Here is a 12,428-nt window from a genome sequence, read left to right as displayed (position 1 = left end):
CATGGCTTATTTCGCTTGTGCACTTTCACGACAGTCAGGAGCGGGAGAGCAGTAGCGACGACATGCGAGCAGCACACATGAGCCCACCCTTAACATCAAGGAAACCGTTGAGGGGAGGTTGCGTTGATGGGGGCGGGGGGGAGTCTTTGTTCACACCTGGTGTGTCACCAGCAGTCACCATGCAGCGTCTCAGGTTACATGAGCAAATTGAAATACAAGAATATATGTATATTATTTATTTGAATATAATGTGCCATGAACAAGTGAAAAATTTAAAATAAAATCAGTCTAAAAGTTTATTTTTTTCCCGGATCAACACTGGGTAACGTTAAAATACTAACTACTAGAGCAAAAATTTGACTGCATGTCAAAAATCCTTAAAATTATATTTAATTAAAATAGTCATCTAGTTAAATTATTCATGGTTACCAATCGTCAGAATTTCTACCGATGCCTCCAATAACAAAGCAACACGTGTCCAATTTCCTCTCCTATGCTCGTATAAAATCAATGATCAACCGAGGACAATAAAGACAGCCCGAAAAGGAAGCCTCTGTGAAACCGCCACACGCGCTACCGGCTCCGGCTTCGTCCCACGCTGATAATCCCGTCTCCGACTTCAGCTTCAGGATGTACTTCTCGTCCGGCTGTAGTCTGATGGGTTTGTCAAATTTACAGCCTGTACCTTTCCACTTGCCTCGAGCAATCACAGCTTCCTTTGAAGTGAGAACTATTAGCATGCTTACATTTAGGTCCATAATTCCTGTACAAATGAACTGACCAACGTAAACGGTGCTGCTTACAGTAAGATCTTTAATCATCGTCTGCTCTTTAATGATGCGACGGGCGTGTGGGGTGTGTGTGTTTTCATCAATCGGTCTCTCTAAAACTGCTCTTCTTACAAGTCTTTGCCTTTCTTCCGTGAGCCTGCAGGGCGCCAACAGAGGGAGGGTGATGTCTTTCACTCCCCGTATGACCTGCAGTATAGCATCGATCTCGTGACAGTGCAGGACACCGGTTGGCACCACATTATGCATGAACTCCTCCTCCGTCATCCTCAGAAACCGTACGCTCACCAGGAACTGGATCATCTCCATACGGACACTGTTCTTCTCTCGCACCGGACGCGTCCTGGCCCTGCAACAGTTAAGGCCGCATTACTTAATCCTTCTATAGACATAGCTCCTAAAGAGTAAAACAATCGCGAACAGCCCAGACGTAAAATATATTTCATTTACTAATATCCGGTAATGTCAAACTTTTCTGAAATTCTGAAAGTAGAACTAATTTCATTTTCAGCCGCACAACATCGCTACTGTACAAGAAACTGCAGGACGGAACTACACGCCTGTATTAAAGGCCGAGAACCTCTAATTTGTAGAACTTTCCTACTTTATTCTATGCAATGAACACACCTCAGCACTATTGCCACTAAACTTTAGTGGTATTAAGGTAACGTCTTTCTACAAATGCTTAAATGTCATTAACCAAGGACCGTCTTTAATGTTTCCTGCCAGTTATACGCGTATCAAGATCTTTCATGCTTTTAACAAGCTCTGTCCATTCTCCATTCGACCTCCTTCAGTCATTTCTTACTACCAATAACTAGTCACTTACCAGTTCCAAATTGCTTTGAAGAACACTACCTCTGAAGAGGGTCCGAGAGAGGTGTGATCTATGAGTCTGCGGAAAGCCAGCGTGCTCATCATACCCAGCTCCGGGCACGAAAGCACCTCATCCGACCACATCGCCAACATCTGTTAACATGTGCTAAGACTGTACCTTTCTCTTTGCAGGTAATAAACACGGACGTTCAGACAAGGGAATAGGTAAGAATTTCATGGTGGGAAACTATATTCATTATAATCATCTAGATTCTCTAATCAGAATCAAACCATGGACATCACAGAATTGAATGAAGACTTAAACAAGATTAAACGTTTTAAACATTTCTCAAATTTCATACAATATTCCAGCTATCTTCACTTTGGCGACTCAAATAGCAAACCATGGAAACCATAAAGCTAGTCAGGTAAATCTTTAATATATAACCACTTATTCGTTATAACATTATTACAAGCAAGTAAATATCAAAAGAAGGCACCAAACTGGGAAGGCTATGTAGCACCATCAAATGCGCAGAATAATCAGAGGGCGCTAAATATCACCAAGGATGCCAATACGAGAACAAAAACGCATAAGTCGAACGATATCAAAAGTATCCGAGTCACCAAAAATTCTATTGAGGGACAGGCGACCGCGAGGGGTGGTCGGAAAGCAAGACACATGCTCGTCCTGGAATTCAGAACATTCAATGAGGACATGCACGACCGTAGGAGGGATAATGCAACTAGGACAATAAGGAGCAGGGCGGCGCTCCAAGTGACCATGGGTTAAACGAGTATGGCCAATGCGCAACCTCGCCAGAGCGGTTTCCCATCGCCGGTTACGGTGGTAGGGTGACGGCCACGAGGAAACAACATTTAAGAGTACGTAGTTTGTTACCAGTAACAGACTACCAAGAAGCCTGCCAACGGGCAAGGACGGAGGAATGGATAACCGGGTAAACACCGGAATATGGAATACCTTTATGAGAGATTGGACAAGAGCGGACAGACTCCTTGGCGGCAGCATCCGCACGCTCATTTAAAGACACCAATATGGCTGGAAACCCAACAAAACTCAACCGACTTAAATTTACTGTGAACAAGAAACGGCCAATGCTGGATCTCGACAACTACTGGATGAACCGGATTAAAGGACCCGAGAGCCATGAGGGCACTACGAGAGACAACAACAACTACAAAGGAAGACTGACAACGAGAAAGCAGGAGACAAAGAGCAGAGAGAATAGCATAAAGCTCCGCTGTAAAGATGCTAGTCTCCAGAGGTAAGCGACACACATAAGTGCGATCAGGAAAAACAACAGTAGCCAACACCGTCCGCAGACTTAGACCTATCGGTGAAGACAGAAACGGAGCAGGAGTGAGAAGAAAAGTGCTCAAGGAAAAGGCGCTTTAGAACCGTAGAAGGGGTAAAAGCTTTAGTGATACGGGTCAAGGAAGTACAAAACCGCGGAAGAGGGACTCTCCACGGGGGAAAAGAAGGAACACGAGGAGCAACGTTAGAAATATGAACGGAATGAGAATCCTGTAGGCGAGATAACCGGACAGAAAGAGGCAGGTGGTGAAGAGGAACAGGAACCGCAGGAGGGGTAAAAGTTAAAGCACGACAGAGGCGAGAGGAAGGATGTTGTAAGGACCGCGCAAGATAGCGAAGACAGTAGCGATCACGGCGGTCTTGGAGAGACAGGAAGCCAGTGTCAACATACAAGCTAAGGACGGGAGTCGAACGAAAGGCACCAGAACTGAGGCGCAACCCAGTATGGTGCAAAGCATCAAGACGGCGAAGAGTAGAAGGAGAAGCAGACGAGTAAGCAGGGCAACCATAATCGAGCTAAGACTGGACGAGAGAGGAATGTAAAGCAAGGAGAGTGCGCCTATCTGCCCCCCAAGAAGTATGGGACAAGACCCGAAGGAGGGTAAGGGCCTTAGAACACTCAACACGGAGGTAAGAGATATGGGGAGACCAAGACAAACGAGTGTCAAGGAATAACCCCAAAAGCTTTGCGGAATCTTTGTACTCAAGGGGATGACCATAAAGGGACAAAGAGGGACGAAGAACGACCCGTTTCCGCGTAAGTCATGGCACAAGTATTAGAAGTAGAGAACTTGAAGCCATGATCGGTGGCCCAAGATGACACGGCATCAATTGCAATTTGAAGCCGGCGCTGAAGGAGAGGCGAATCATCACCCTGGCAGCAAAGGGTAAGATCATCAACATTGAGAGCGGAGAAGACACCTGAAGGAAGAGAGGAAAGAAGACCATTGAGGGCAACCAGAAAAATAGTGCTCAGAACACTACCCTGGGGCACACCTTCGTATTGCTGAAAAGATGCACAGAGAGCGGTACCAAGGCGCACCCGAAAGGAACGACGAGAGAGGAAGCTGCGGAGAAAGAGGGAGATGACCACGAAGGCCAAAAGAATGAAGTTCAGATAGAATATGATACTGCCAAGTGGTGTCGTAAGCCTTTTCCAGGTCAAAAAGGACGGCAACAACGGAGGTCTTCGCAGCAAATGCAGTACGAATATAGACCTCCAAGTTCACCAGGACATCTGTCGTGCTGCGGCACTTGCGGAAACCAAATTGAGAAGGGGAGAGGAGGTGATGGTGTTCCAGGAACCACATTAGACGAACGTTAACAATACGTTCAAAGAGTTTGCAGACACAACCTGTGAGGGCAATAGGGCAAAAGTCCTAAGGGGAAGTACCCAGAGACCCCGGTTTGCGAACAGGGAGGACAACGGCATCGAGCCAGACCTCAGGGACTGACGACGACTCCCAGATCCGATTATACAGACTCAGTAAATACTGAGACGTGCACGGAGGGAGATGGCGAAGCATCTCATAATGAATACCATCGGAGCCCGCCGCCGTAGAACCGCAGAGGGCCAGGGCAGAACGAAGTTCAGAGAGAGAGAAGGGATCATTATAGGGAAGCTGAAGACGAGTGCAGAAATCTAAAGGACGAGACTCAAGGACAGGTTTAAGAAGAAGGAAAGATTGGGGAAGATGAAGACCAGAGCTAACAGAAGAAAAGTGGGAACGCAGTACGGAAACGACCTGCAACGGGTCCGCCACAGGAGTATCATGGAGGTGAAGGACCGGTGAAACATCGGGAACGAACTTACCCGCTATCTTGCGGATACGCTCTAGATCTGGGGCAGAGGCGTTTCGGATGTAATTGTTGAGACATAAGATGCCCAACATTCACGTTTAGCCGTACGGATGGCCCTACGGGCCACCGCACTCGCTTTCCGAAAGAATAGAAAAGAATCGGTCGTCTGCCTACGGCGGTGCCTCTTCCAGGCTGCACGCTTACAGCGGACAGCCCGAGCACAGTCCGCATTCCACCAGGGAACGCACTTCCGTGGACCCCGAGAGGAAGAGCGAGGAATAGAGCGGAGGGCAGCGTTGTCATGAAAAAGGAGGAGAACACGAGAGAGAGGCAGAAGGGAGAGGTCAGAGAGAGCAGCACTGAGGGTAAACAGGGTCCAGTCCGCCTTAGCAAACTGCCACCTAGGGAAAGAGAGGGAAGGGCGAAAAGAGAAAAAGGAAACAAGGATGGGGAAATGATCACTTCCATGGAGGTCATCAAGAACCTGCCACGTGAAATCTAAGAGAAGAAGAGCAGAGAGCGAGTCCAAATGAGTGGGCTCACCAGAATTCAGAAGAGACAGGGAAGATGAGAGGAGAAACGGCTCAAGAAGGCGACCCCGGGTATTCGTCAGAACGTCACCCCAAAGAGAATGACGACAATTGAAGTCACCCAGCAGGAGCACAGGCTCCGGCAAGGAGTCTAGGTGGTGTTTCAAATCAGGAAGAGAAAGCGGGACACTCGGTGGGAGATAAATGGAACAAACTGTGTACCATTTCCCCACAAAGATACGAGCAGCAGAACAATGGAGAGGCGAAGGAAAAAGTAAAGGCACAAAGGGAACATCAGCACGAATCAAAAGAGCAGAAGAATTAGAAGCCCCAGCAACGGCTGGGGGAGGGGGGAGAGACAGGAATAGCCACAAAACCGACCAGGACGAGCACCAAGCATCGGCTCCTGGAGACGGACACAAAGGGGCGAAAACCGCAAAATCAGAAGATGGAGTTCGAGGAAATTGGCGTAATAACCTCGAACGTTCCATTGAAGAATGGACAACGACGAGAAGAGAGAGGACAAAAACAGAGAACAAGGAAGAAACAAAGGCGAAAGAGCAATAGAGCACGTTAAAGAATATCAGGGTCGGGATCAGGGTCAGCAAAGTCAGGGTTTGGGGGCATGGGTAAACTGAGCAAAGACGGAGGGAAGGAAACGGGAGAACAGATCAGAGGTGGGCGGGCGGGGTCTGGAGAACGAGGAGGAGGAGGAAGAGGAGACAACGGAGAGGAGCAGTCAAGGACAGCAGCAGGAAGAGGAGGGTATTATAGTCTGTGGGTTGGTTGGAGTTGTCGTCGATGATCCTTCTCTGCGGACAACCCAACCCACAACTCGGTAGAGTTCTTACACTTCACTAGGAGATCACACTAGGCGCTTCTGGCTCTTGGAGAGGGGCTCCACGTCACATGTTTAGGGGATGCGGCTCCAACACTCAGCCTCGTTGTCACGTGCACACACCCACTCGAGCCGCTGTGACTCCCCACTCTCTCCTTAGGTGATATGATCTCCTCAATCCCCTTTTGACTTATTAGTATTACCTTTTACCCTGTCCACAGCAGTGGTTCTTGGTTCTTTCTCTCTCTCTCTCTCTCTCTCCTTCTTTACTACCTCCTGGGAAGCCTCACTAGGACAAGGGCAAACACCAGCAAATTGGGATACATTTACTGGACAAAGCACATACACGATACATACACACATAATAATAATGAATCCTATACTCTATAATATCACAATCAGGTTGCTCTCCAACACAACCAGAACTCTACCATCAGCTTATCAAGTGGTATCCTATCTCCTGGTTCACCACCTGATACTATCAACCTCCTCAAGTTGGTCAAGTCTACATACACTGTTGCACCATCAGCAAGAGAATATATATTATATATATATATATATATATATATATATATATATATATATATATATGTCGTACCTAGTAGCCAGAACTCACTTCTCAGCCTACTATTCAAGGCCCGATTTGCCTAATAAGCCAAGTTTTCATTAATTAATATATTTACTATAATTTTTTTCTTATGAAATGATAAAGCAACCCTTTTCTCTATGTATGAGGTCAATTTTTTTTTATTGGAGTTAAAATTAACGTAGATATATGACCGAACCTAACCAACCCTACCTAACCTAACCTAACCTATATTTATAGGTAAGGTTAGGTTAGGTAGCCAAAAAAAGCTAGGTTAGGTTAGGTTAGGTAGGTTAGGTAGACGAAAAAACATTAATTCATGAAAACTTGGCTTATTAGGCAAATCGGGCCTTGAATAGTAGGCTGAGAAGTGCGTTCTGGCTATTAGGTACGACATATATATATATATATATATATATAAATGTGTACAAAGAAAATCAGCTTTTGAATGCAATAACATATCAGTATGAATGTTCATTGATGCACAACAATGATCAATCGATCACTGTCAGTCCTGGAACGCATACATCTGTAGGTAATCCAGCCTACGACTGTAACTCTAAACTTCAGTATAAAACCCTCCTTGACATAAGGATGCAAACAGTCACTCACCTCTCACTGCGTCTTGTACGCTAATGACAACCAAACACTATCAACTCCCTACAAGTAATCCACCAGAACTTCCCTTCCACCTCTGGAAGTTCACTACCCTGATATCTTCAGGTTCTTCCGGGCTTCACTACCAGGATCCTCTGCAGCTCCTCCAGGCTGCTATCATGAAGTTTCCTTGAGCAACTACGGTGCTTCACCCTTCTGCTAGGTTCGTCCACACAGCTCTCTTGGCTGCTACACCATGAAGTTTCCTCGAGCAACTATGGTGCTTCTCCACCTCTACAGAAGCATGTGACACTACTCTTCACTGCTTCTCCTCCCAGCTCGAGGTCCTCTGCTTCACTACCTTGGAGTCTCATCAATTACCTCATCTAGGCTGGCTTCGAAGTTCTCAGCAACTTCTTCCCCAAAGAACAAACTACAGATTAACTGGTCGAGGGCGCTTCTCCCTCTGACGGCGTCTGGTCACAGTGCTTCCACCGCCCACAATAATGCCTCTGGGCGATTTAATAAACACTTCTCATCGCCCACGACTTGAGACCACACGTCCCCAGCTCGATTCCACAGCTGGTACGTCTGCACACTTCTCTTCTCTTCGAGATATATCACTAGGGGTTCCCTTCTGACGGGAGCTCAACGGAGCGCGGCTTTTCCCCTGCGATGTCTGGCCTCAAGTGAGGTCAAAGCCCTTCCAGAAGCGAGCCTCACGCCTCCAGCAAAATGTCCACATCTCTGTCCGTCATTTATCTGTGTTCTTCTTCATTTCCCATAATCTCAAATTGTTATACATATCCAAGCAACTATTTTACATATGGGTTATTACCTCAATATTTGCTAGACCTTCTAATCAGGTCAGGCTTGATGAATAACTCTCAAGGAGGGAGACTCGTTTCTCCTGTAGGCTGAGATCATAACAAGGGGTAGAAAGAGGGGAGCGTACCTCAGCAAGGGCAGCAACCGAGAGGGAAGAGAAACCTCCATAGCAGGAACAGGAGGCGCAACCAACGAAATGGGAGGGGAAGGAGCGAGAGGGGCAGAAGTAGGGGCCAAGGAAGAAAGCGAAACCTTCTTACCCGCCGGGGAGGAGGAAGGAGAGGAGCCAGATTTACGCTTCTGACTTAAAGAGACAGGTGTCCCAGCAACCACGTACTGGGCAACGGATTCTAGCGTCTCAACAGGAGAAGCTGAACGAGAGCACACATCACGGCCGTTTGGAGAGCGATGGACATCAGCCCGCACCGACAGGCGGCGGGGAGAGTCAAGAGACGGAGGGGAAGGATGGGAAGGACGAACGGAGGGAGACGAAGAAGACACAGGAGACACGGCAGACCGGATAGAAAGAAGGGGAACCCCAGACAGAGGACCACGAGGTGGATCCTTCGGGAGAGAACCCAAAGGAACAGAGGAGGGGGCAGTGGGCGTATCAGGGTCCAAGGCCCGGAAACGGTTGCGAGTCTGAGGAAGGCGGGAAGGACGAGGAGAGGAAGAGCGCAACACGCGAGCATAAGAGATATTAGCATAAGGCGGGAGCCGGCGAACCTGGTGTCTCGCCTCAGGAAAAGATAAACGCTCCCGGTGCTTCAAGTTGAGGACGGCTGCCTCAAGCTTGTAATGGACACACGCATGGGAGAAGGTAGGATGGGCCTCACCGCAGTTGAGGCAACGAGCCTGGGGGAGAAGTGCACTCCGATTTAGAGTGACCTTCGCCACCACACAAAGGACAGAGACAGTTCTGGAGCAGCGAAGGGCACCATGCCCAAACCTCCAGCACTTGTTACAGAGCCGAGGAGAAGGAATGTACTCCTGGACAGAGCACCTGGCACCAGCAAGAATGACAGGGTGGAAGGGTCCTACCATCAAAGGTAATCTTCACAACCCGGAGGGGTTGACGGCGACTACCACGAGGGGGACGAGTAAACGTGTCCACCTGGAGAATAGAATGGCCCTGGGCAGCAATGATACGTCGAATATCGTAGTGGCAGTCGCGCAGGTTCCGAACACCGGTCGCAACATGGGGCGGGAGCAGAATAGTGCCAACACTGGCATTCAACTGAGCATTCTTTGAGACCCGAACAGGGGTCTCGCCAAGGCAGGATAAGGCAGCCAAGCGGGAAGCAGCATCCTGGAAGGAGCAGCAACGACACGTGTACCGAGACTAGTGGGGTTGAAAGTAATGGAGGCATCCACGGAATCAACGAGATGTTGATGGAGGGAGAAATCGTCAGGAGGCGCAGAATCAAGAGGGAGGAGATCAAAATATTTGGCCCACGAAGCGGGACCAAACAAGGCTTGATAGGTAGCAGAACTGGAAGGAATCGTGCGAGGGCGGCCGTGACGAGGACGGCGGTGAGAACCCCCAGAGAGGGGTTAAAAGGCGCAGTAGTTACAACTAGAGAAGGAGCCGCGCCAGGGGACGAGGTAGTCACCACTGGGGGCTTGGGGCTCGACCCAACCACAGAGGGAGGGGAGCCAGGGGAAGGAGTCAGAGGCCAAAGGAGGAGCAAGGTCGGGGTACAATGCAGCGGAGGCTACAGAGCCCGGTCTTCCAACATGGACCGACTCGGGGGCTTGGTCGCCCACCCCACGAGCCTGAGAAGGTAAACCAGAAACAGCCGAAACAGGGGTCATCATCATTACGAAAAGAAAAATTCATTCACGAATGTGCCACCACACCCACCATGGAGCCACAATTAGAGGCAGGACACCCAACAAGAAGCTATCGCCGATCTTGCCGGGGACTCCTAGGGGTGCGTCGTGAGTATACGCCCCACAAACGCCACCTTAAGAAACCGACAGTCCGTCGAGATCGAGTTCAGTGACGAAAGGGGGATTGACAATAAAAGGTTCCCTTCGCTCTCGACGTCGGGTGCTACAGTTCTACGGGTGCAAGAGTATGCCTCCTCAAGCACCCGGGCGTCAAAATAGAAGTCCAAGGGAAGAACCAGAACAAGCAAAAGGTCGGCAGGAAATGGCAAGCAGATAAGGGAAGAGGGGGGGAGAAAAACGAAACAGAAGGAAAAGGAAAAGGTGCCCAGCAGAATTGGAGAGGACGGCAGCAGGAGCACAAGGCTAGAAAAGGACAGAGGACTGTCCCAAGGAGCATCACACTCCGGCAGCCGCCCACTAAGCCCCCACACGGCAACAACGAGCCGAGCGGGGAGGGGGTTCCTTGTGGTAGTGCTGCTCCTGTGCGTGTGTGGTGTGTTTCGGTGCCTCCAGGTGCCGGTTGTGTGTATGCGTGTGGGAATGAGGTTTGGGGGTAGTTTTTTTACTCCTACCAAGCCTGCATTTTTCAGTTTCTTGGCCTTTGATCGGCCTTGGCCTGTGCTTCCTGTGTTCGGGTGTTTGGTTGTTGCGTGTTGTCTGGTAGTGGTGTGATTGGTTCTGTATGCATTTCTCTATTTTAGCGTGTGTGTGTGTTTCCTGTGTGTACACATTTTTTCTGTGCTTCTGTCTATGCTTATATACCTTTGTAGCATGTGTGGTTTTGAACTGTGCTCCTTTGTTCCTGTGTGTGGGAGATGTGGTTAGCTTTGTGTGAGTGGTCCTCTAAATGCTTCTATCTTTGTTGTGTGTATTTGGTTGTGGGTGTGTTTTATGTTATTTATTTTCTTTATTTTATGTACTGTTCTGGGTTCTGTTATCAGTTACTACATGTGTGTGTTATGTGTAAGCAAGTAATTATCAATAGAAGGCACCAAACCAGGAAGTACCATCATATGTGCGGGATAATCAGAGGGCGCTAAATATCACCAAGGATGCCAATACGAGAACAAAAACGCATAAGGGGAGCGATATCAAACTTATCCGAGTAGCCAAGAATTCTATCAAGGAACAAGCGACCGCAGGGGACGGCCGGAAAACAAGACACTCGTCCTGGAAGTCAGGACATTCAACAAGGATATGCACGACCATAAGAGGAACAATGCAATTTGGATAATAAGTAGCAGGGCGGCGCTCCATTAAGTAACCGTGAGTTAAACGGGTAACTAACCTAGCCAGAGCCGTTTCCTACTGCCGGTTACGGTGGCAGGAGGAAGACCAGTGGGCTACACGACTCTTAAGAGTACGCAGTTTGTTACTAATAACAGAAGACCAACAACTCTGCCAGCGGGCAAGGATGGAGGCATGAATAACGGGGTAAAAGTCTGAATAAGGAATACCTTTACGGGAGATGGGACAAGTACGGATAGCGTCCTTAGCGGCAGCATCCACACGCTCATTTAAAGACACCAACAAGGCTGGGAACCCAGCAAAACGCAACCGACTTAAATTTACTGGAGGTAAGAAACAGCCAATATTGAATCTTTATGACCACCGGGTGGACCGGATTAAAGGACCCTAAAGCCATGAGGGTACTACGAGAGTCAATTACCACCACGAAAGCAGGAGACAAAGAGCATGGAGAATAGCATAAAGTTCTACTGTGAAGATGCTAGCCTCCGGAGGAAGGAAACAAGTGTGGTCAGGAAAAACAACAGTAGCCCACACCGTCAGCAAATTTTGACCCATCGGTGAAGATGGGAACGGAGTGGGAGTGAGAAGAAAAGTGCTCAAGGAAGAGGCGTCTCAGAACTGTAGGAGGGGTAAAAGCTTTAGTGATGCGGGTCATTGAAGTACAAAATTTGGGAAGGGGGGACTCTCCACGGGGGCAAGGATGGAATAATACGAGGAGAAACATTAGTAATACGACCCAAACGAGAATCTTGTAAGAGACAAACGGACAGAAAGAGGAAGGTGGTGAAGAGGAACAGGAACTAAAGGAGAGGTAAAAGTCAAAGCACGATACAGGCGAGAGTGAGGATGCAGTAAGGATCACGCAAGATCTCGAAGACTGTAGCGATCACGGCGGTCCTGGAGAGACAAAGCCAGTGTCAGCATACAAGCCGAGGGCGGGAGTTGAACGAAAAGCACCAGAGCTGGGACGCAACCCAGTAGGGTGCAAAGGATCAAGACGGCAAAGAGTAGAAGATGCAGACGAGTAGGCAGGGCAACCATAATTGAGTTTAGACAGGACGAGAAAGGAATGCAAATAGAGGAGCGTACGTCTATCCGCTCCCCAAGAAGTATGGAACAAAACCATAAGTAGGTTAAGGGCCTTAGAGCATTCAACACGGAGGTA

General features: G+C 48.5%; 1 protein-coding gene across 2 annotated transcripts in view; it reads right to left on the bottom strand.

Moving 5' to 3' along the window:
- Positions 1-221: 221 nt before the first annotated feature.
- The window catches only part of LOC123747659 (BTB/POZ domain-containing protein 2-like), a 209,098-nt gene continuing 196,891 nt past the window's right edge, over positions 222-12,428 (bottom strand). For both annotated transcript variants that reach the window (XM_069334088.1, XM_069334087.1), the window contains 2 exons: positions 1,618-1,757; positions 222-1,137 (listed from right to left, as the gene is read on the bottom strand). In XM_069334088.1, the coding sequence (XP_069190189.1) occupies positions 492-1,137; positions 1,618-1,757 (786 nt within the window). In that variant the 3' untranslated portion in view covers positions 222-491. The remainder of the gene's footprint in view (positions 1,138-1,617; positions 1,758-12,428) is intronic.

This window comes from Procambarus clarkii, chromosome 30, assembly GCF_040958095.1.
Source record: "Procambarus clarkii isolate CNS0578487 chromosome 30, FALCON_Pclarkii_2.0, whole genome shotgun sequence".
Taxonomy (NCBI): Eukaryota; Metazoa; Arthropoda; class Malacostraca; order Decapoda; family Cambaridae; genus Procambarus; species Procambarus clarkii.
Note: the sequence above shows the minus strand (reverse complement) of the source record. Positions and strands in the feature narration are given on the sequence as shown.